General features: G+C 43.3%; 1 protein-coding gene across 1 annotated transcript in view; it reads right to left on the bottom strand.

The window, feature by feature from the left end:
• The window catches only part of BRSK2 (BR serine/threonine kinase 2), a 319,951-nt gene that overhangs the window by 101,353 nt on the left and 192,691 nt on the right, over positions 1-25,907 (bottom strand). Inside the window, exon 3 of the mRNA XM_074148741.1 lies at positions 6,490-6,575. Coding sequence (XP_074004842.1) covers positions 6,490-6,575 — 86 coding nt within the window. The remainder of the gene's footprint in view (positions 1-6,489; positions 6,576-25,907) is intronic.

The raw sequence follows: 25,907 nt of genomic DNA, 5'->3' as shown, positions 1-25,907 counted from the left end.
TCAGGTGTCCACTCCACCAAGACGTGAAACCCAGCTGCAGTTATATAGATAGAGATACACACAAAGGCAAGAAAAATCAGGAGAGTTTCTGCTTGCTTCCTTTGTGCTCAAAAGTTTACTGTTTTGTGATGCCTATGGCTAAGACATTTCATGAAATGACCACACCTGATGAGAAGCTCAACTACTCTGTTTTATCACTCAATAGCTGATTATTATATGAAAATCATGAGCATAGTCCTAAAACTGGGGAACATGGCATGGATCAAGACACTTCAGAGTTGAGGCAGATGTCTACGCAACTACTGAGGCAAGGGACATAAGTCAGGTAGGAACTTCCCTTATAAAGACAGATATGTCTTTCGTTCTTTTCTGTCCCTATGTTTATTAGTGCCCACATCTGTAAAAACCTCTTGAACTTCGGCCACAGAATCAAACACAAATGGAAATGGCTGCAGAAAAAATGGATGTACTAGGCACTGCCACCAATCTCGACGCACGCTGAACCATCTCACAGCAAACCAAAATCCCTGGCAGATTATTCAGGAGAAACTAGCTACTCCTTGTGACTAATTCAGCTAAGAGCTACAAAACTCATTACATTTCAAAGCTCTGGTGAATCAGCAAGGGATCTGTCTGGAACAGCAGACTGCTGAAGAAAAGCCTCTAGAAGAAAAAAGTCGTGGCAATTCCTCTTCCATGCTACCGCCCTACATGCAAAATGTCCTTCCATATGTATGTATGAATGGACATATGTATAGCAGGGAAGAAGTTTAAAGCTGCCCAGCCAAGACTGACATGTTGTAGTTCTTTGACGGCTTTTTCACTGCACTGTTTTCTATTGATTAAATAATCTCTATCAGATATTAAGCTCCTTGTTATTGGCGCAGCCTATAAATTATTCAGAAGTTATATAAATTCTTATAGTGGGCATGAATTTTTAAACCCTAATTTGGCACCAGGCCAGGAACTATTTTTTTTTTCCCCCTTGCCTCCAAGAAAATGTGCACGCATTAGATGTTTTTTGCGAAAGACAATTTTAACTCTAGTCTGCTTGTTGGAATGAAGATTGTATTTGATTGCTCATTAGGTTTGGACATGAACAAGTTGGGGCTTTTGGGGAAAAGAGAGATAATAGGAGATCATGCTGTTCGCTCTATACCTTTGATTTATTGGGGATTAAAGGTGTTTTGAGCAGTGCCTTCACGGCGTGTAGTCATGCATGCCAAGGCACTGCGGCAGCCATCCTATTTGGGCAAACGATATGGAATGGATCCAGCCAGAGGGATCCTCAGCACAGGATGGGCAGAGCTGAGACAACACCCATCAGCTGCAATTCTGCTAGTGACCATATATATACTTTTGGGTTTTATTCTTCAGAGCTAAGTGGCCTTTCCTTTAACAGCTAGGGCCCAGACACAGACAACATTGCTTACTGGAGCCTGAAAAAGAAATTAGGCATGTAAATATGCTGTGGCCCTGGAGCTACATCTCCCCTTGACCTTTGCTCACATCACAGAATTGCTGTACTATACGTCTGTTTTCTCCCAAGCCCAGCATCATGGCCTGGACAGTATCCAAGCACACACATCAGGCAGTCAGCAGAAGACACAGTCGGGCTTTTGGGTAGAGCTTATTAAGACTGTGTTGCATAGGGTGTAGTATTAATCATCACCACCACCTCTGTGCAAGCCCTGCATTGTGCCAGGTTGGCATCCCTCCTGCAAGCAGTGACACCTGTCCTTGGCATAGCACCCTGTCCCCTTCCCCTGGCCTCCAGCCAGCTCCTCATCAACAGGCCCAACCTTGACTCAAAACCTCATGTGCACTGGCTCCACTCCTACAGCTGATTGGATTTCCCTTGGCTACACGCTCTTGTAATTCATGACAGTACTAAAACAAGTCAACAACAATAGAAAAGGGGTCAAAGTAGCTGGTTATGAATATTTCTCTTAATTCTAATCAAGTCTCAGGTGGAACATCATTTTGTTTTCCAATCCTGTTCTATTTTCTTTTTCTGTATCCACAGCATCTGACACCCCACAACCAGATTACCAAGAAGCAAACCTACCACGAAATTAACTTTTAGAACTGAGCCCTTGGAGCTGCTCCAACTTTCTGAACCCTCCTTCTGCCTTTACACAGGTTTCCCCACAGATGGATCGAATGTCGAGGTCCTGGGCTACCAATAACAGAAGAACACACAGAATCCTTTTTTCTCTTTCTTGCCTTCTCTGGCACCTCAAAATCAGTTTTCAACAAAAATAAACAGAATTACAGGAAAAGCCTGGTGGAGAGGACTAGCAGCATGAATGCCTCTGCAGACACCACCAGAGTTCTAAGTCTTTGACTCCTTGTATAAGTCAGAAACGTGAGCTGTGCACGGGTAAGAGGACATTTTAATTTTGTTATCTGGCTCATTGGGAAGCACCTTCACCTGTGAAATCAGGAGGTGGTGCATTGTGTACATTGCAATGAGGTTTGGGCACTTCCCCAGTCATAGCACTGTACTGCTGAATAAGGAAGGGACTTGTCGTGCTTAGAAAAAGAGCTGATGAATGCACGGTGCATTTCAGAGAACAATATTCTGATGTCCACTTCTTCTCTCAAAGCAGATCCTTGTTTAAAATGCTGATCAAGTTGGACAACATAGAGATTTAAAATAAATGCTCCCACAAAATTTGAAAATCTGAAATCTTAAGCATGAAGATTTGCAAATTAATAGATATAAATCTATACATATATATACAAATATCTGTATGAACCTATAAATAGAAATTTACAGATATATATGTACAGACATTGATGGAAATGAAATCAAGAAATAATAGTATAAACATCTGAAAGAAAAGGGCATGGAGTGGTCCTAGGATGTCTTTATCTCATTTCCACTCCACACCAAACCCTCAATAATTTAAGCTAAATAGCTAATCAAATGAGATCAAATGGATAATGCCACCCCTGTTGGGAGTTCTGCAGCAAAACTGTATCAGTCAGCTTTATCCCCTTTGGAAAGGGAAAGTCCATCTCCTGTGAACTATATGATGGCACTTAGGCTGCCATGCTAACAGCTCCTCTGGCAGTGGGACAATTGCTTTTCTAAGATCAGAAGGAAAGCAGAATTTACTGCATAAAATGCAGTAAATGTACATATCAGAGATTTAAGAATAAAGCATAAGATTGCTTCCTAGAAAAAATCCGAGCCAACCACTTCACTCATGAAGGACTGGGCTTTGCGTGTTTCCTCTTACTCCTCAACAAGTCTGCTAATGACAACCTCCTGCTCATTCACAGTGACAGTGCTGCTAACAGTGTAAGAACTCCGTCTTCCTCTCCAGCTGCTACACAAACTCTATCTAGGTCCAATTCAAAAGACCTTTTCTACACATAGCACAGACAAAAAAGGACCATCATCCAGGTTCACATGGTTCATTTGCAATGCAGAAATCATATGACCAGAGGAGTGTTTCCCCTCCAGTATGCACTACAGAGCACACCAAAACTTTGTTATCAGCTTTGTTATCACCTTGCTTATTCCCTTAGTTTATTTACATTTCCCTAAAATTCCTGACTGTCTGAACTTGGTTATTGGTTAGTCAAAATGACTGGTGCACACACAAGTTTTGATAGCTCATTGATCACTCCCCATTATGAACCAGCAATATAAGTTATCAAGCAACTCTGGGCTTACCCCATACCAGGCTACTTTAGCTCATTCTTGATCTTTAAAAGGGGAGGACAAGCCCCCTTCCTGGCTGTTTTTTGTATTTACATTATATGATGGGAGAGGGCGGCATAGATCGTCTATAGCTATTTCTAAATTACTGTGGACTCTGAGACTGGGAAGTCTCAGAGCCCATAGCCATCTCCATCTCTCCAACCATCTTGGTAAAAAAAACACCAAAACAAACAGAAAATGACTGCTAGGCTAACACACATACGCTAACAGATTTTTATTATTTTTTAAAACTCATTTTCAATGTTAAATAAACTGTGGAAAAAGGATTTGATTCATGGTCGCATTAGGAATCTACTCAACCAAAGCCCCTTGTCACAAATTAAATCATAAACCAAAAGTCAAATATGATTTGTGAAATTAACATTTATCGAGGAAATACTCCCCAGCGCTGCATCGTGATTAGTCTCTGGCATCTGAAATATCACCCATAATTCACGAGCTCCTCTAAACCATGCCGCTACCGTTACTGCTTAGATGGCATGCATGATGGAAAGGTGCTGTAACAACCAGAGAGTAATCCCTTTTTTGATGCTGGTGAGAACCAGAGGTCACTGTGTCTTATTATTTGCCAAAGTAGATGCACACACACTTCTCAGCTCCCACACACTTGTAGCCCTTCGCCCCTCCACAGGCACTCTCTTCCACGGCTTAGATTTATTCCAAGGCTATGGCCGTTTCTAATTTTGAACACAGAGGCTTGGCAGAAGCTCTGCGTTGTGCTCTTTCTTTAATATAGTGACTAATAAAAAATGAAAGGTAATTAACAGTCATTGGCTCTTTCACGGAATCAGTGTCTTTCAGCAGAGGGATTCAGTGCCTTTGTGGGGAGATGCAGATGGCTCAATCCTACAGGCAGAGGAGCTACAGCACAAAGAAGACTTAGTGATTGTTAAAGGCTAAATGGTCCCTGGCAAAGCACGCTTCGGAGCTCAACATTTTTTAGAAGCCAGGATATCCATACGAAGCTTAAAGGTACGGAAGGCTCCCCTTGTCAAGGTGATTTTCAGCAGGAAGATATTTTCCTGCCAAGGAATGCCGTCATTTTTTTGGAAATCTTGGTGTAAGACCATCCCCACTGCTCTCAATACTAGATATTTTTCACATGGAGCAAAATAGGCCCCAAGTCTTTTGGGTTAAGAAGAGCTCAGCTCAGTTGCTGGCTTCACAGGCATTCAGAGCAAGAAGAAAGTGTCAGCATCTCCATAACCCGTCCCCTCACTCCAAGTGATGATCATGGCGTTTCTTCTTCATGTATTCATACATTGACTCCACTGCTCAAGTATACTACACCTACCTGGAACACATCAGCTGTGTTGTGTTTATGCAAGAGTGCGTGTGTTTATGTGTGTGCATACCTAAGACTACATAGCATACAAAGAGCCAAGGAGCACAAAGAAGAATATTCCCACTCTCTTAATCAAAAGAAAGCCTGGGGCCTTATCCTACCCCTCTTTAAACCAGAATACAGACAAGTGTGCTCTTACAAATGGTGCCCCTCTTTTCAGGATTAAAGGAGAATTTATTGGCTGTAAAGCCTCATTTCCCTTTGCTACCCTTCTCCTGCACGCAGAGCAGGCTATGTTAGATCTGGGCCTCTGTCCTCAGGTGGGGCAAACTGGGCTTAATGGAGCCATGACTGTTTATGTCATTGAGGTTAGAGCACTTGGCATGCAGCTCAGAGAACATCTGAGCCAGTCTCCACCCCGTGCCTGCATGTGCTCATTCTGGCAACCGCATTTCACCACGGATGGCAGGCTCTGCCCCAAAGGAGGATGGGGAATCCAAAAGAAATTACTGCTTGCTCTAGTAAGCTAACCCTTAGGCACAGAGGCCTTATTTCTCGGAGCAGGAATTCATTGCTCCAGTAACAAGACTGGCTGAATAGTCCGTGAGGGACTGTTACCTCCATTCTACACACTTTCTTTGGGTAAACAGTCATTCCCTTCTTGTGGTGTGACATTAAGGAGAGGTCACCAATGGATGGTGGTTTTTCAAAATAGTTTAATTTTTTTTTACCACTCTCTTCTACTTGCAATAACCTGTTAAAAAGCTGAAAATAACACTGAGTTCCCTACTGGGTTGCCCTTTTCCATTTGGAGAACATTGATTTTTTTTTTCCTGTTGTGCCAAGATTAATGTCGCCTGTTTGTTTGACAACAGATTCAACATATCTAGTGCCCTGTCAAGCTAAAATGACTCTGTCTGTGGACAATATTCCTGTCTGGCACTGGCAACGATCTGAAGGAAAAAAAAAAAGGCTTTGCTACTTAGCTGTTACTACAGAACCATCAGAAGATTTCAGCAACCCTTAAAACCAAAAATTGTTATTGATGGGGCAAATTTAAAATATTGTTAATGAGAGTCAAATGAAAACTACTAGGCAAGGGAGGTTATCCAAATTAACCACTGTAACACTCTGTTACAGTTTTGATTCAAAATGGTTCCAGATCTTAGAGGTACAAACCTTCCTCCCCTCTTGCTGTTTCATAGAAAACGTTCATTTGTCCTCTCTCCTCCATTTTAAGTGGGAAACAGCAGATAAGTAAAGCACAGAAAAGAAAATGAAAAAAGCCAAGGAAATAAGGAGTGTTCCTTCTTCATCCGAGTACCAGATATCAACGGACACCAGCTGAGGATGAAAACACCCCCTGCTCCATTCTTTCAGAAACGTTACCGAGTTTCAAAACCCTCATCTCCCTCCCTTCCTTCCTCCTTCCCTTCCCCTTTCTCTGGCAAAAGCCAGTAATACCTACAAATATTTTTTATTTTCGTAAACATCATGCAGCTTTAAAACGTGAGGATGTTCTATCAACTTCAGGATGGCTATTTCCCGCTCCACCTGGAAGAAACAAAAAGAAAGAGAAGATTAAAAGCTTGATCTTCTAATACATTAGGTATTGTCACACATTTTCTTCCCATTTACCCATTTTCCACTCCGCTTTATATGCAGAGGATACAGCCACTTATAACAATGTATCATATTTAGCACTCATATAATTTAAGAAAAATTCAATTTATTCAGCCTCAGCACTCCCTGCCCTGCAGAACCGAAAACCAGCAAAATTTTAAGGTTGAAAGAAAAGTTTCAAATCTACCAAAGGGAATTAGCTAAAGGAATTACATGAGCATTCAAAGCTGTTCCTGCCTCACAATCCGAAGCCAGTGACATATTCTCAAAGTACAGAAATTCTGTGGTGTCAGTTAGGGCTTTCCTGCCCTCCCACAGGCACAGGTGCAGCCATGCTGCACGACATACTGCATACTCAATTAATATTAGAAAATCCCCATCCTGAAGAACTTGCAGTGTATGCAGGGGAGACAAAGAGTGGAAGACAGACAGCAATGTGATTTTATAGCTGCAGAACTGAGGAACAGAAAGGGAAAGAAATATAAGAAGTGACATAAGAAGTACAAGGCACAACAAGAAATTAAACCTGATTACTGGAGATGCAGTGTTCAGAGCCTTAAGCATAAGACTGTGCTTTCTCTCAATTCCCAATCTGTCCGAGCGTGGCTACTTCTAAGAGGGTGTCTTCAACATGGAGTTAACAAGTTGTGACTAAGTCCCTGTAATTAGCGCAAGCCCTGTTCTCACCCAAAATTCTTATCATGACTGCCACGGTGCTTTTAACGTGAATTTACTAAGGGTATTCATTAGAGATGGAGTCAGTGCAATTCCTCTGCTGCTAGTAAAATTGCTCTGTGCTGCTCAAAGCCACACTGTAACTGCTCTGATTTGACCTAGGCTAACTCGAAGGGAATTAATGTAGCACTGCGGAGACTGTAGATTACTGAAATAAACTCTGCAACAAGACGGAGTCTAAGCACTGCGCAGTTGGGCATGACAAATTTCCAGGAATCCACAAAGGCAGGAAAAAGACCTAAAGAAGCAGACAAAGACAACTAGGTAGGTTTTTTCCCAGTCCTTCAAATAACTGATTGTCCTGGAGCTGCTATGCTAGCAAACAAAACATGAACAAACTACAAAACCGTGTCTAACATCTCCCCTTCAAGGATCAGGCGAGTAATTAGGAACTTGCCCCAGTATACTTTTAGTTCATTATGTCCTTTAATTTCCTGAGGCATCATACTCCGCTAAGCCTGAACACAGACAACTTTCCCTGAATGCCAGTAAGATATCTGGCAGGAAATTAGAAAGTGGTAGTTTTCCAGCACTGGGCAGGGGAGGAAGGATTTCCCAGCATGTTGCCTATCACCCCAGATCTCTCTTCCTCTATATCACCACGCAAAAACAGCAAAAGAAGCTCTCACACCACATCAACCTTGGCCTTCCTCGCATACCAAGATGGAAGAAAGGGTATTTGTACATGTGGCAATTTTAGTCTTTCGAAGACACTTATTCCTTTCTGCAGAGTCAAAAGTCATTAGAGATCCACTTCCACACTTGGGATCTCCTGGAAACAGCTCCCTCAGAGAAGCGAGGAAGAGAATAGCGTATCAGGAAGCTCTAACAGAATTAAGTGTGTATGTGTGCATGCATGTAATCATGTATGTATGCAGTTCAGCGCTGCCAGAACTCAGTGATGAACTCTATGAATGCAGTGATACACAGTACTTGACAATGACAGTTCTGTAGGTGTAACTTACTCATGACCGGCACTTAAGATGAAAGCAGCACATGCAAATAGGAAATCAAAGTTGGGTAGATTTCAACTGTACAGCTATTCCACAAAAAAACCCAAAAAACCCGCGGGATATCTAGTTAATTCCATTTTTATCTCCTCTTCAAAAAGATCTATTAGTCTTTTCTCTTACAAGACATGCACTGATATTTGCAGAGGGCTTGTTTAGCCCTATAATTGATAAAGTTGGATTTGCTTCAAGAAAGAGGAAAAACAAAACAGAACAAGCACTCGCTCCCATAACACTCTTCCAATGGTACTGAGGTTCACCATCAGCACCATGTACCACAGTTGCTCAGGAACAGGAACTCCAACCAAGTTCCCTTTGGATGGGGCAGATGAGGTATTTCATGGGGAATGTGACCATTGCAGTAGCTATCCCCTGTTCTCCCTCCTGGGGGATATCCTGCCTGTGAAAGATGAAATTCCCTGCAGATGGGCTGTCTAGCTGCATTGGAGATTAAATTCTGAAAAACTTCTTGGTAGGTGCAGTGGCAATGTAAGTTCAGACCAATTCAGTGATGGATGGCAGCAGCCAGTCAGGGTCCTGCTTGGTTACTGTCCTCAAGCATGAGAAGAGGCAGTGACTGGAGGAGGGTGTTCAGTTACAGCACCACATGGCCCATGTTCAATAAGAGAAAATCAGACCAGAAAGCAAGTATCTACTTACTACCTCCAGATTGACGCTCAAAACCAATTAAAAAGAAATAACATGAGTTACTTTACTTTCATCATTTTAAGTGTGTGAGTGTGGCAGGTTCTGTGCATATTTTTAACTTCCTGGGAAGTAAACCCTGAGAGGAAATAGAGTTTCGGAGGTCTTGATTTCAACCCCAGGTATATGCAGAAAGCATCCGGCTTGATGAGCCTGCCAGCATTTCATTAGAATGTATTCAGTTCGGTGGTGTGTTGCACCACTCCAGTGCAGGCAGCACTCAGCTTTCCACAGTTTGCTACTTCTTCTACCTGCAAACCCAGGACAAAAGTAATCGACTCATCTCAGTAAGACTTGGTATAATCCTTCAGTGAAAAGGGGCTTTATGAAGGAAAAGTGTCATTACTGTATTTCTCATAGTCCAGGCCTTGGCCCTGTGTAGAGGAGCAAGACACTAATGGCTGTATTATTTCAAGAACTAGAGATTCCCAGCTCTCTCAACAACAATCTGAAAAAGATCACCCTCAAAAATCTTACAGTAGTGTCCTGTCTCTTTTCCCTTCCAAAGAAAAACAACAGATCACAAAAATGTGCAATGGACCACCTTCTCAAAATTACTACTGCAGTCATTACTAATGGGTAACTCCCCTGGATCCTATTCATTTTTTATATCCCCACAGAGAAGCCAGTAATTGATACGGGTTGGACGGAGACTGTAGATCTCAATAATGATTTTACTGATGCCTGGCTCAGAAGGACCTAGCAGCCACCGTGTCATTAGAAAGGGAGAGGTATCTGAACTCACTGGCAAAATAAAAGAGGCCTGAAATAGCTTTGCCTTTTCCCCCAGAGCTTTGCCAGCCCTTGGCATGCCTTTTTTTGCGCATCCCTGTGCTTGCAAGCCACAGAGTGCTGTCCAGCTCAGAGCTGGCAAGGACAGGAGAATGGAGAAACCCTGCAGGGGTGTTTGCTTTAATGCAGATGCAATTATCAGAAAGCAGGCCAAGCTCAGAATAGCCTGTCTAGGGAGGCTCGGAGTCTGTGATAAACAAGAAACACAGAGAAACATTTGCATAATAGTTAAAAGAGAAAGGAAAAAAATAAAGCTTCCTCTGTCACACAAACACCGGGTCACGTCACCAGGTCCCAACTACAGCCTGTGTTGCCTCGTACCTCAGTAGGCTCCTGACTGCACAGCACTCCAAGCACCTTGGAGCTGGGGGAAAGAGCTGTGAAAGGCTCTGCAGGGCAAATGGAGACATATTGCTAACTTGTAACCTTGCAGGTTCCAATTAGAGGTTTTAAAAATCTATGCAGGAGGCTGATTTGACAGGATGCTCCAGCGATTCAGCTAATGACAAAGTGCAACACCGGGGCAATGCAACCCTGAGAGGAATAATGCAAAACTCTGGTTCCCTCTCCTCCACCTCTACTTCACCCTCCGTCTCCTGCAGAGGAAATTGCATCTTTCTGGTTTAAGCCCAAGTCGTCAGCACAGTCTTCACTGGTGACAAGTGCTCTCCTCTCCTGCCTTCAGACTCACACACGGGATGCTAATTCACTTAGAAGGCAAGGATGGCAGGTTGAGGGAGCCTGAAGGTTTGTCTTGGTGATGAAGAAAGTTTCCTTTTCTCTTGTATTCGTTTACTTAATAACAGTTGGGTCACCCATCACCCATGGGTGGTGATGTGAGAACTTGAAAAATGGGCAGCTGTCTCCTATTACCAGGCTGTATTTTATGTACCAAGTCTGTACAAGCACTATGCAACAGTCATTAATAGCAGTGTTTCTAAAAGAACACCTACGCCAAAAAGCCAGGGGACAGCAGATGACATTTCTTTTTGGATGCTTTGAAGTTCACCAGCAGCACACCACAAAGCTTTCTCTTTCTCCATTGACATAGGTGGTTACCATATTGCTCAAAACACTGGCCTGAGAAGGAAGTCTGGAGTTGTAGAAATAGCGAGGGGCAATAAAGTTCTGCAGACTGCAAATCTGTTGTGCTGTTTTTCCTTCTCAGAGCAAAATGGTGGAGGGGGGGTGGGGGTGGTAGGTTTTCATGTGAAAATCAAGCTCTCTACAGTTGACTCTGCTTTGGTCTGAAGTAATTAATGAAATACTTTTCAGAACTCACAGCTGTCCCTCAGTTACTAGAAACTCAACCTGGACATGAACTTTCTCCGAGTTCAGAATTTTTTAGACTCAGGATGAACTTCAAAGGATGCAGAGATTTGGACGCTCATCTAACTCAGTCTAGAACTCCGGGTAGAACTCAGGCTGGAAACCTTGTACCAAAGTACCTACTTTCTCCTATGTCTGGCCTACTGTGCGGTAATTTGCAGTTCCATGATGAGAGCACAGAAAGCAGAAAGGAAATCACTGTGATATTTTACTGAGTTGAAGTGGCAAAACCAAAGGTATTGGTTAGGAAAAAACTGATCTCAAGTTCTCTGGAAATTTCCATTCCTGTTGTAACAGAAATATACCCGGAATAAAATCCTCTGGGATTTTATTGATTTGGTACTTTTGCTTCCATGTTTATTCACCATTAAAAATGGTGAAAAATGACTGGCTTTGGTGAAGACCATTTAGGTCACCTGTTAAGTCTTTCCCATAATCACAGAATAAACAGGCTACTCGTGAAATCAGAAGAGAACAGCTTTAAAGCACAAATGGCTTTATACAACAAGTAACTTTAGGCCCAGTATGTCTTGTAGGGTCACTGCTCTGGGGATATCGCTCTTCCAAACAAACTTAAGTCATTACCAAATGTAAGCAATACCACATTGTATCAGTTGCATCCTTAATTTCAATGGGAGAATAAATAGAGCAGAAGTGGAAAAAAATCAGGTTTTAAATGATCAAACATTAAAATACCTTCCTCTGCAGCTCTGAATTTAGTTGATTTTTTCACTTAAAGTGGCCTTTCATTACATTTATCTACAACTCCTTCAGTAGGTCATTATGGAAGCAAACAGAGAACCACAGAAGTTGTCCATCTTTGGAGAGCATTTCCTGCTGCTCCTGTAGCCATTAGCTTCGCATTTCTGAATATACTGAGCCAGATTCAAAATGTATTGAAGTCAACAAAAGGCATCAATTGACTTAAGTGGGCTTTGAATCAGACCTTCTAATGATCATTAAGTGGTATCTGGAAGAAATCTTCTATTACACAATTTTGACTAATTAAATGCTTTAACATGAACTCAGGTTTTCTACTAAGTGCTAGTAATTACAGGAAAATTCTATAAGAAGTAGATAAATGAGGGGGGAAACTAGTCTTAGATCTCCACAGACTCAGGCAGGTAGACAATGCTGTACAAAATACTTACAACAAACAGACAAAATTACTGGAAAGCTGAGCAATTCCTCATTTTATTGAAAGCTCTATTATAGGCTCATTCCACCACAATTTTTGTTTGCATGCGTGCTTCTCAAAGCTATTTCCCCATGAATGAAAATGAAAATGAAAATAGGTATGTGTGAGAAGCAAGTGAGATGCATATTTGATGTTAAAATTTGCATGTGCAAACTTCTATACCATGACGCTTTAGTAGGAAATTTTATTTTCCACAAACTACTATTATAGCAGAATGTCAGTTTCTACTTGTCTTTATTGAAACAAGTATTTTTCCATAGTCCCTTCAAAACTGCAACTCTAAAGCTCTGCTGAATTTAAAAATTTGGCATAAAGTCTGAGGGTATTAGCTCAGCTGAATGGACACTGTGAGAATTTTCTCGGAAATGCTTTCTGCTGGTGCAAATGCACCTCCACAACAGGTGGCCTGGCACATTGATTCCAAGGTCTTGAAGTGACAGAGTTTGAATCCTACAGGTTACTTAACCATGAAATATCCTACCCAGGAATTTCATGGTTTAACTCGGTCGTTAACACCTGCAGCGCTCCTCAGCACTCTGCCATAGGCTACTGAGCAAATATGGCACTTAGACTTATCTGCAGCGTATGCTTCTTTAAGAAGCATCAGGGCTTCATGCAAGAGACACTGATGGAAGCTGACAAGGAGTGGATTTATTCATTCAGCACTTGAGATTATCTGCTGCCTGGTGGTACACAGCTAACGAGTGACTGACGTGCAAGTCTCTGCCAGCAGTCAGCAGAATTGGCCCCTTACACCGGAAGGCAAATAGCCTCCCTGTGCCTCCTGTCACCTTCAGTGAGTGCCACATCCTGGCTGCCATCACCAAGTAGTGCAGGACACAGGGCAGCCACTCTGCAGGAGAAATAACCTGATCTTTGACTTGTCTTTCTTTTCTCCTCCTTGTCCTGGTTTTTAATGTTAATGCGCACTGTGCTTTCTTTGACCCGACACAGAATGTTTGCACAGCTGTTTTGCTTTTTTTTTTCTGGGGGAAAAAACTAACTTGTGTGCAGCCAGCCCAGTGTGTCTGAGAAACTCTCCACCCCCAATCAGCAGCTACAGCCAAGCTGGTGTGAACACCGATAGCTACTGCTCCAAAGCAGCACCTCAGTCCCTCTTGTGTGAGCAGCCCTCCCTGCCATGCCAGGACTGCAGTTCTCACACCAAACTTAGAAATTTAAGTCTAGCCTGCACAAGCAATGCATTAGGCAGTACTCACCTGCTGCTTTTTCCTACTGAAGGACCCACAAACTTACACCTGACTCATTTCAGGGATGTATAGGTTAAAGAATGCAAGAGCCAGCAATGCAAGCAAACAGGCCCTGTGCAGGAGTGCATGAAAGGAGCGCAATTCGTAACTTATTTTCCCTCAGTAGAAGTTACTTCTACTTAAGGTAGAAGATATATTCAAGAACATTTAATGCCTTGTGGACTGCTATGCTCAGCTATGGAAAAACAGTCTCTACACAGAGAGGAGAAACAAGCTGCAATATTGGGGGGTATGGAGAGTTCAACTTCAAACAACAGAAGTACAGAGCTCCTTGTAGTATTTGAGGCATCATGGATTTAATACGGCAGTACCAAACACCACATTGGAATGCCTGAGCCAAAGAGTGGATGGAGGATGCAGGAGATGCTGAATCCCATCAAGGGAACATGGGCAAGCACAGAGGCGGTGGTATAGCACAGAACAGCATAACGTTCTGCCAAAAATGTAGTGTAGAGCTTCTGAGAGCACCAGTTGAGGATATGATAAGGCACAGGGGTTCCCAAGAGTATCCAGGAAAGGGACTGAGAGAGTGAAGTGATGCTGACAGTACCATGGACTGGATTCTTAAGGGATTCCATCATCAGTAGGAAGAGAAATTTAAAAGCACAATTTTGGAAAAGCTTCAAAGGATAAACTCTCCACTATTTTCTATGTGTCTCTGCTAGCCTCTTTCCCCCTCTTCCTCCTTTTGTCCATTAGTCACACTGGCCTTGTTTAGCTCATTGGCATTGTCTTACACAAATGTCCTTTACACTTTCTCCTTAATACTCTTCCAGAAGCAATCAATAGGATTGCTGCTGTTTCCTTCTCTACATCTTTCTTTAATGGCCATCTCTGGTTCCCTAAGAAATAAGGCAGGTAACAAATGCTCCAGGAGAGGGCAGAATAGCTGGAGCTTTGCAGAGACTGGAGGCAGAATGCCAGACTCCGTCCCTGCCTTGCCTCGCTCCACAAGCCTTATGACACCAATCATTTCGAAGAGTGGAAAACAGATAATATGATTTTTGTTATTCTACTATATTCTCCTGTCCTTCACTTTTGGGTGCCCCTTGACTCTTTAGATGGATATTTGTATGTACTTCTATATTAGGATCTTCTTTCAGCTGAGTTAATAAACTCAGTGAGATACAAATGGTTGATATCTAGAAGGGATTCTCCATCCCAATAGTCCCTCACAGCTGGTAGTGACAGAAGCAGAGACTGAAGCAACCCACAGCTCTCCCCTTTGCTTCCATTTTCCAAATATGCTGTTGAAGCACAATTGCACCTCCCAGAGGGACACGGTCCCAGACAAAGAGCAGCATGGACCTCATCCAGGAACTGTGAAAAGGCCAAGGGCAACACAGACTCACAAAGTTCACGTTTGCGCTTTGCTTTGCAATAAAGAGGGAGCCTTGAGGGGAGGCCTGGCAGCTGCAGACAGAGGAATCAACAGCTGATTTTCTGCCAAACTGTAGAGCCAGCAGCTGTGTACTCAGGGAGGCCGAGCAACCCCTCAGCCCAGCTCTTCCACCACAGCAGGTCAGCAACACTTTCTATCACACTGCAGCATGAGCAGCAGCTCCCGCCTGATGTGAACTAGCTCTAGATTAGCACTTCTATGTTCATCCCATCTTAGGGACACTGATCCAAAGAATTACTTGGGATTCTTACCTGTGATTTTGGAATTAGTCTACTTTGTCCATGAAATAAGCTCCCTGAGCACAGACTGTGTCTGAGGAATGCAATTGTTCTGCGTCTCTCTACAATGAGATGACCATAACTGTTGTACACTATACAAAGATATGAATGAGCACTTCAGTTCCAAACATCCCTGCCCACTCATCTATATGTGGGATTATAACTTTTTAATGCAGATCCACCTCACCCACAAGCATGTCTTTTCATATCTTGCAAGACAGGACTGAATAGCATGGGAAATCACCAGTGACTCCTCAATATCTTCATCTCTGAGCTACCTGTTTGGATCTAGCCAACAGCAGAGGGGCTCAAAGCCTGTTACTCTCAGCCCTTTGGTGACTCACACAGCAAAACTAGCTTGATCGACTCAGCCTCAGTCCCAGGTCAAGATTAAATTATTGGTGGACAGTTAAACTGCTATTGTAAAACTGTCCCCTCCCTTCAAGTACTGCACATCAATGCTGAGAAATGACACAAGCTTTCACGATGATGCTTGTCCTGATGCAATAGCTTGGTCCGTGGTGCCTGCCACTTCCTTTGGCATCAGGGATGCAGCAAAGATAGCAACACTGGCTGGGAGCTTTCCATTGGGTTTCAATCTGCAAAAGGATGGCTAATAAGGCAGGAATTGTAGTACAAAGCAAAAGGTAGAAAGAGAGGAGAGGAAGAAATAAAATTGCATATTTTGCCTCAGTCTTGAGGCTGCGTGTACTCACTCTCTGTCTCTCCTCAGGTTCAGCCTGCAACAGAAGACATTACAGCAAGACTTGTACTCCCCTCAGTGAAGACAACGTATTCCTGTTTTGTACAAGCAACAGAAGCAGCAGAAAATTAGTCGATTGCTGCCATCAGCATCCAGGATCTCTCACAGCTGGGAGTTAAGAGATCAAAGACAGCAACGGAGGAACATTTTGTTTCTCAGTTATTTTATCTCTGCTCTTCTCATATCCTTCCCATCACACACCAGTCCCTTCTTGCTGGAGGTGCTAATGACATCTTGCAGCCTATCAATATCAGGATCAAGAAACCTCTTGGCAAGGGAGGTTTACAAACACCATTGTAAAGACAGGCTCTCGAGCATCTCGGGACAGGTGATGAGGATAAGCCAAGTCATTCCTTCTCCACATTGTCCAAACCTCCCTGAGAAAGGAGGCCACGTCCTTAAAAGCACCTCTGGCCACGTCCTTAAAGAAGGGTCCAGAATATTCTCCAGGACTTAATACAATACATCCTCATTATATTTTCCAATACATTATTCAGTCTAGTCGGACTTTCAGAAGTACTTAGCACTGCCCTATCACTTTATCTCAAAGTTATGGGATTTTTACTACTAAATAAGACCACAGTCAGCCAGCAATGAATGGCAAATTCCATCCTTTAGTTCTAAGTCCCTAGAGATGGGTCTTGTAATATGAGGCCTGCGTCACTATTTATGAGTCTATGCCTTGAACATTGCTTCCCTGATCCTGCAGTATTTCTGAGCCTGAGTCCTACCGGTGAATTCTTCAGTCTCACCATCCTAAACCATAGCCAAAAGCACTCCCTATCCTAAAACAGATCATCTTTTCTACATAGTGACAATCACTTCTACCGTATAGAAAACTTCTCCCCTGAATTACCTGTGTCACTCCGAAGCAACCTATAAGTGTATGACAAGTGGTATATTCCAGTGCAGATGCACCCACCAACACAACATTAGAGAGACCAGGAAAAGCAAACAAATGAAGGCATTTTAAGCTTGAGGAACGTGGTATTTTCATTATTTCTGAAGGTGGTGTTGTGGGTCATGCATCTTCAGAATAGTCATCTTCAGTGCCACTGCTTACTTGAGTCTCTTCCCATTCCTTTTTATCTGCCCTACACAACACATCTAATACAGAGTTCCAAGCTATTTGGCTTCTGATGAAGAGCAAAGGCAGGATGCAACACTCTCTTATGTCAGGCAATAACGCATTGCTAAAGAAAGTGCTAATGACTCAAAAATTACACAGAGGAAGCAAGAGGAAAGTTCTAACGATAAATAAATTAGCTTAACTCTCTGAAAAGAATGGACTTGGCTGGACACGCTTACTCTAGCTATTCCTGAAAGTAGCAGAGAAAGCATTCCAAAGACAGAAGAAAATTTGAAAACTGGGGTTCACTTAAATCATACCATCTCAGGCCAGTACACCTTGGGATGCTTTGGCACATATACAGGCATCCTCCTTTCACAAATTAATTCAAAATCCCTTGCACTTGCCAAATACTTATGATAACACTTACATGTGCAGATTTAAAAGCGCTCGCAAACAATTTGCTAAGAAGATGGCAGGCTAAATTTGAAACTAGCAATATTTGAAATGGACAGCTGGGCTAGATCTACCCCCCCTTCCTCCCCAACTTTTCAGCATTTTCTGCCAGAGATCACATTCATCACTCAGCTGAACCTTGTTTCCAGATGTTTGAAACATGGAAAAAACAACCTGTGAATTGGGGAGTTTTCCAAGACTCAGCAATATGGTCACAACAGAGTTTTGGAATGAAAAGGCAAGGGATGCTGTTCATGTCATCCTTTCTCTACAGAAAAAACCCACCAATTACATCTCTTTATAGGAGACATAATTAGCTCCCTTCTTTCCAATGGAGAAAGACTTTCCCTCCATGAAAAGCTTATACTGTCTCCCACGCAAACACAGGACAGACAAAAACCCTCTGAAATCTTGCTAAGGCGAATGCCATGCTGAGGAAACCCAGCAGTAACCTCAGATAGGAGGAAACAGTGCCTGTGCTCTGAGGCTCATGTGTTGAATCCTGACATATCCAGACGTATTTGGGAGGAAAGTACCGCAGAGATGTTCTCCTTACACCATACAGAGCTCAGTGAGTTTGCATGTAAAACCTCAAGATATTTAGGGGTAGTTGATCATTACATTAAGATATGTATGATGACAGGGATTAAAGTGCATTCTACTGCTGTCTAAAAGTTTCATTTTTGTACTGCCTCCTACCCTTAAGCTCATTCCTACACTGCAACAGAAATAATTCATATTCACAGTCCCTCCTCTGAGTATGAAACATGCATTCTAGGTAAAGTATTTGCCTTCTATGCTTTGTTGCTAGACACCCTGGGACAGTAGGGCAGCACGTTCTTTTAGCTGCTCTGTGCAGAACATGCTTTGCCAGGTTCAAGGAGACAAGGTGAACTAAAGACTTCTGCAAAGCATCCTTGCAGGGTACTCAGGAAAGCTCTATGGAAGATTGCGCCAAGCCCATCTCACATTTTGTTTGCCAGAGGAACACAGTAACATTGACAAGTCCCTTTTGTTTCCTAAAGTTGCTGCTGGGTGCCATTCAGTGAGAAAGCCTGGGACAGTAGCTGATAAGGAATTGCAGTGATTTTAGGAGGCCAGTCCTCTTTTCTGCAGAGATGTACATAACGGTTAAACAGAGTTGAGGCAATTTTCCCTCCCTCGGTAACACTCTTACTCCATCCCAAGCGTACAAGGGATATCTAGAATTTTGTCATGTCCTTTGCTATCATTCTGCTGCCCACGTGTTCTTGTACTTAGAACAGGGTAATGTTACACAGCCAAACTGGGAGCCTGTTCTTTATTTTGGAGTGGATTCCTTATGCAACCACAGAAGCCACTCAAGAACAACTATGTTCTGTGAAATGTTAGGGACTGTGAGACCCTTCTTCTTACTATTCCTCTTCTGGTTTTGAATTCTTATATGCTTGCTAACATTTCTAAACTGTTAACCTTTTCTGCTCCGTATTACTTTTTTCTCAGGCAGAATTGATTTTCCTTTCTATTTTCCAGACCTTTTCCATGTTCCCTTCAGGGTGACTGGGAACATGGACTTGTAGAAAATGTTTTACTTCCATTTCAATGAAGTATTTAAGGTGCATGCTTTAGTCTGCAGCTCTACTATATAGTAGATATAGAAAGGCAGCAAAGTTATGAAAGAAGGTAAGGAAAAAATTACCTTATAACTTCTATCAAACCTATGGGTTTGTGACACATTTAGGAGAGTAACGCATTTAGTTTGAAAGCTCTTGGTGGCCCACATGAATGTTTTTGGTGACAAAGCAGGAAGACGGGATAGTCGTTACTTCTGACCCATTAAACACATACTTTGCAGAGCGACTTTTCTGATGAGATTCCTTTGGACATGTCTTCATTTACACAGGGAGCTAGGCACTGTCGTCCCTCTTCCTTCTGTGGGAACAGTGACCTGTCTGAGAAACCTGAGATCACTCCACAGGGTATAATTTAGCACTTTCCAGGCATACCAAGATCCCTGAAGCATTGTTGTGTCTCTCTGATCCTTTATCTTACTCATGATCTGCAAATGATCAGTCACTTAAAGCCCACAGGAGAGGGGGTTACTGCTGACCTACTGAGGGCTTGAGTTTGTCAGTTCTATCTTCAAACAAATGAGCAGAAGGTTCACTTAGTGAAAATGCATACAAGCATACAGCTCTGATACACTCTCATTAAGAGAATCATAGAATAGTTTGGGTTGGAAGGGACCTTTAAAGGTCATCTAGTCCAACCCCACTGCAATAAGCAGGGACATCTTCAATTAGAGCAGGTTGCTCAAAGCCTCATCCAACCTGACCTTGAATGTTTCCAGGGATGGCACATCTACCACCTCTCTGGGTAACCTCTTCCAGTGTTTCACCACCCTCAACATAAACAATTTCTTCCTTATATCTAGTCTAAATCTACCCGCTGTTAGCTTAAAACCATTACCCTTTGTCATATTGCAACAGCCCCTGCTAAAACATCTGTCCCCATCTTTCTTGTAGGCCCCTTTTAAGTACTGGAAGGCTGCAATAAGGTCTCCCCGGAGCCTTCTCTTCTCCAGGCTGAATAACCCCAAGACTCTCAGTCTGTTCTCATAGGAGAGGTGCTCCAGCCCTCTGATCATTTTTGTGGCCCTCCTCTGGACCCTCTCCAACAGATCCATGTCTTGTACTGAGGGCTCCAGAGCTCGACACAGTACTCCAGATGGGGTCTAATGAGAGCAGAGGGGCAGAATTACCTCCCCTGACCTGATGGCCACCTCCTTTTGATGCAACCCAGGATATGGTTGGCTTTCTGGGCTGCAAGCACACATTGCTGGGTCAGCTTTTCATCCACCAACACCCCCAAGTACTTCTCTGCAGGGCTGCTCTCAATCCCTTTATCCCCCAGCCTGTATCAATACTGGCGGTTTCCCTGATCCAGGTGCAGGACCCAGCACTTGTTGAACCTCATGAGGTTCACATGGGCACACTTCTTGACCTTGCCCAGATCCCTTTTGATGGCATCCCATCCCTCAGGCATGTCAACTGCCCCCACTCAGCTTGGCATTGTCCATAAACTGGCTGAAGGCGTACTCAATGCCACAAGTCATTGATGAAGAATTAAACGGTACTGGTCCCAACACAGACCCCTAAGGGACACCACTTGTCACCAATTTCCACCTGGACATTGAGCTGTTGACCACCACCCTCTAGATGCAACCATCCAACCAGTTCCTCATCCATCAAACAGCCCACCCATAAAATCCATCTCTCTCTAATTTAGAGAGAAGGATATTATGGGGGACCATGTCAAGGGCATTACAGAAGTCCAGACAGACAACATCCATAGCTCTTCCCTTGTTCACTGATGTAGTCACTTCATCATAGAAGGTCACTAGGTTGGTCAGGCAGGACTTGCCCTTGGTGAAGCCATGTTGGCTGTCTTGAATCACCTCCCTGTCCTCCATGTGACTTAGCAAATAGCCACCGAAATATGAAGCAGCTCTTTAAATCTGCAATGGGAAATAAGCAAAAGAGGAAAAACACAAAGCAAAGCCCTCCCTTAAAACTGGTCTGAATATTTTCAAATAAGACAATGTTCCTTGTAGAGGGAAAGGAAATGTGTAGGGCACGGCTGTGTCCTTTCCTCATGTAATGGCTCTTTCTCATCTTTTTCTATGATTTGTGTGCATATTCTCCAAGCCTCTGGATGGGACCCAGCACCTCCTTTCAGCTCTTCAGTGGGATCACTCTGCTGATGATCTCCTTTAGACCTGAGGATTCACTTAACCACCCAATTTGCAGCATGCTCACTTCTCCTGGGAGAAGTGTCTGATGCTACAAGTGAACCCAAGACCTCAGAGGTGAAGCAGGAGTGCAAGAATCTACAGAGAGTTTACATGAATGAATGAGTTTAATTTTCAAATTTAGGCCAGAAGCAGCCCGCCCAGCCTATTTTTTTCTCCCTCATACTGTTTATTCAACCAAAAGGATTTTCAGACAACCTGAGGGGATTGCCTTCATGGATGAGCGTGCATTTTACCAGAAGTCCTATTTGGCAGAATGATTTTTATTATAAGCATTTTGGTTGTGTTGCCCCTGCTGCACGCTGCCTTTCTTGGCCTTCTGGCTGTCTCCAAGTCCTGTGAAAACCTCCCTTTCCACAATGCACTGGGGATCTAGCAGATGCATAGGCTACGTAGCTGAGAAATCACTTTATACCTCAAGCACTGCCAAACAGTTTATGGTGCAGCTTAGAAGATCATATATATACTATTTTTTTGCTATGGAAAACCAGAGCGCCTTTGTAGAAATGCCCTCATTTTGCTTGAGTCACCACCTGCATTTTGCAGGTGTGATCCTAAACCAGCAGAACAAATCCAGCAAGGGGTTAAAATAGGATTTATATTTTATTTCTAACCTGGGTTGGAGAATTCCCTTCTTTCCTTTTTCTCTTCCCCTTACAACACCTTTTTAAATAGAGTTGCTTTTTCCAGCCCCAAACCCAGCTAATGCCAAGGGGTCAAGCTATGTTTCTCAAGTCCTTTGTTCACCGGAGCAGTATGGGGGCGTGAGATAAGTCTTTGCCGAAGCCACCAACGATTAAGACATCAGCCCCATTAAGAGCCACTGCCTTCTGTGCAGTCAGCTCTCTGTAAGCCACCCCGAGTCCTCTGCCGTATCGGAGCAGCCTGCTTCTCCCTGGGGGATCCCCACAGCCAGCTCTGCAATGGGGCTTGTGCTCTGCTCCTCACATCCAGCCTGCCTGCTCATTAATCATTCGGGATGCGACTGCTACCGCCACTGCTGCAGACACCTAAAGACTGAGGATGTTGTCTCCTCCTCACTACACAAGGCTTTTCTCTGCCAACTGCTTTTAAAGGGAAACATCTTTTTTTTTTTTTTTTTTCCTTGTGTGTGCTGCAACAGAAGAATATAGGTTGTGACCTTAAAAGCAGGAAAAAGAGTTATACTGCAGTCCCCACGGTGGCTGTGGCTGGCTCTCTGCTACAGTGACGTTTCAGCAGAGTCAAGGCATTAAAATGTATGCATGGAAGCAAAATCCCATGCAAAAGTCCACCAACGTAATCACTGCAGAGTTGGACTAAAGACTGTGCCAGTTTCCCAGGGACACATGAAAGTGCCAGCTGTTGGGTGAAGCACAGTTGCTATTCTCCTTCAGTCCTTGGAGCACAAAATACAGGAAACAAAACAGAAGTCAGAGCAGTGGTGAGGCTACTCTAGAGACAGGCACTTTATCTCTACTCCCTCTAACGCAGCAGAGAGATTTCAGAAAGCAGGCTGTGCCCTTCAAGCTACCGACAAATATAACTGCTTGGCAAAATGCAGTATGCAATACCAAAAGGGAAGTCCTCTTTCAGTAACAGCTTTTTTAAACCAAAGATCAGTCAGCAGCTAAAACATTTCCAAAACCTAAGGCGTGTTCCCATTTTTCACCTAATCAACAGAAAAGTAAGGGAGCTGCACATGCCCTGATGTGCTGGTACAAAGCAGCAGCAGTGATGTCAGAGCTCCTATTCCCTCTGCAGCACTGGCTGAGCACAAACAACAACAACCTCTTCACTGTCACAGATTACCCTTACAATGTGGGTATTTTGTCCTGCAGGACAAACAGAAAGAAGTAGGAATCTAGAGAGAAATGAAGAAAACTAAGTGCTTTCCACAAACTCCTTGGGCAGCTCTGATGCACTCAGGGCGCTTCCACCCTCACACAGGACTTTGCCCATACAACAGCTCCACTCAAACGCAGCGATAGAGCATCTAATGTTCCTTTGGTGGTAACTTCCACCTGCATTCCTTTCTTGCCCTCCAGTGACCACCACCACGCTCCCCCCCCAGACCAGCTCTGGAAGTGGCCAGGTGCAAGGTGGTTTTTTCAAGAATAATCATCATCCTTTTTGTTTTTCATACTTTTGTCCTTTACAACCAATTTTTCTTCAAGTCCTTGGAACAAGCAGTCACTTCAGAATAGTGTCACTATCACATGGATGGCGCTCCAGGACCTGCAGGGCACATGTGAGCGGGCAGGCTGTATTAGAAAGCATCAGCATTGAACACCTCACTGGCACATCTTACTGGGGACTGCTGTCAGTTACTGTAAAGCAGTCTCCCCGTGCTAACGTAACTTGGGTCAGGCCCTTAATACGTGATAGCACCTTTTCATTCCCAAGAAAAATATTATTCAAACTGGAGCACTGGGGATTTTCTTACATTAGGATTAAAGGGCATTTCTTACATGAGAGTTGGGGTTTTTTTCCCAAAAATGCAATCATTATAATTTTTAAAAAATCAACATTGAGAAACTCTAAAAAGCTTTCTGTAATACTGCTTACAGTTAGTTATTTCTTTCCCTCTATGAGTTCAGGTACTGCCAGTGGGAGCTTCATCAGATGCTAACAACTCCCCCCAGCAGGAAACTCCTTAAGGAAGGATGTTTCCCCTCTGGCAGCTCTCCTGCGGGTGGCAGCAGGAGGTAATGCCCACATTTTCAAAAGGTTCAGGAATTTTGGCTTCTCCACACTTAAACACTCTGGAGACAGATTTCCAGCTATTGAACTCCCAGAGCTAAGATTTTAAGAAGAATCCTCTTTCCCATTAGGCACAATATAAAAATTGGATTTTCAAGTTGCTCAGACACTATAGTTGTCTGGGTCTAATGAAAATCTAGCCTAAATTTTGGAGGTTCTGAGGGGCTGCTGTGGGATCCCATCTAAGGTGGGAGAAGTCAGTCTCATTACAGCAAATGTCTTCTACATAGTCTTCAAGAAAAGTACCCCAAACACGGGACACATCTATACTGTTTGGTATGAGTACATGTATAAGAGAATATTAAAATGAATTAAAAGGTGCAATATAATTTATTGCATGTATATACATAGCTCCAAACTTGAATCTGAACGAGATCTGCATCCAAACCCACCTTTGGCATATCTCTGAACAAAATGATAACCACCTAAAACCTAGAGGTTTCATAAGGTGGGGTAAAAGCTGGAATGATTATCTGAAATGATATCCAAAGGAAGCCATAAAGCTGTCTAAGGATCTCATAACTCAGTCTGGATTCACTGGATCTGGAAAGACTCTGGCAAACCTCTCTGGGAAATACGGCATCAATACCGGCTTGCTCTGACAGGGCATACGAGGGAGGGTGTGAGGCTGAGGTGCTGATTTGGGATTCAGAGTCTAGCTACACTTTCTGATTTTCTTGACAGCTTCTTTTGCACTGGATGGGTTACTTAACCTATCTGTGCCTCAGTTCAGTATTTCTAGAATGAAGACAGTAAGATATTTGACTTTTCTCACATTTTTTCTGCCTTTTTAGACTGTACATGCTTCAGGTCAGAGATGTCCCTTGCTTTGTTTTTAAACACAGCTCCAGTGCCCAGTATGCTGGGGTATGTGCTAAGACACACCCTCTAACAAGCACAGACAAAAAACTACATTTCAAATGTTACCACTAACTCAACTTACAGCCTGCAGAGAATGAAGCAGTGGGGGGTGAAGTTCGCAATATGTCATATGGAGCAAAATGTAAGTTCAAAGCACGCTGTCATGGCTGAGCACCTGCTTGTGGTTGGTGCTGGTGCTCCTCTCTGCTGCCCCGGCTCCATGCGAGGACTCAGGAGTCAGCAACTGTCCTCATGTAAGTCAGGAGCAGAGACACCATGCACTCTCTGAGCACAGGAAAATACTGTGCCTCGTAAGCTGGGTGGGAGGGAAGGCAGCATTACAGGTAGACTAGAAATAATAGAGCAAGCTTCATGCTGAAAGCAGGGAATCTTTGTCATGACAACAGAGAGAGCTGTTAAACTACACAACATGCGCAGGCAATGTAAAGATAGGCAGTATTCTGGGTCTCCTGCTCTCAGCCGGGAGGAACTGGCAGGACTGCAGCAGTGAATGATGGTTTATTTTTAACAACAGTTTCTAAAGCAGGAGTTGGTGATTTTGTTTGTTTGTCACTCTTTATTTCATCCAATGCTCTAGATGGATACTAGCTCCTTTTGCAATTTTTTATTTATTTATTTTTGTTTCTCCTTGAAGCAGGGACTGCAAATGCTGTGATAAGTAGACTGAAAGGTTCACTTAGTTTCAGCTGCAGTTTCCCTAAGTGCTTCTGTGTCCCCTGCTGAACTGCTGTTTTGTAATGCTGTGGAGATGGAGCACACTTTGGGGATATTCCACAGCGCTCCCCCTGCCTCCACCTCACCACGAAAGAACCAGCTTTCCTCTCCCTTCCCTTCACCCTTC

The sequence above is a fragment of the Numenius arquata genome, chromosome 6 (genome assembly GCF_964106895.1).
Source record: "Numenius arquata chromosome 6, bNumArq3.hap1.1, whole genome shotgun sequence".
NCBI classification, from domain to species: Eukaryota; Metazoa; Chordata; class Aves; order Charadriiformes; family Scolopacidae; genus Numenius; species Numenius arquata.
Note: the sequence above shows the minus strand (reverse complement) of the source record. Positions and strands in the feature narration are given on the sequence as shown.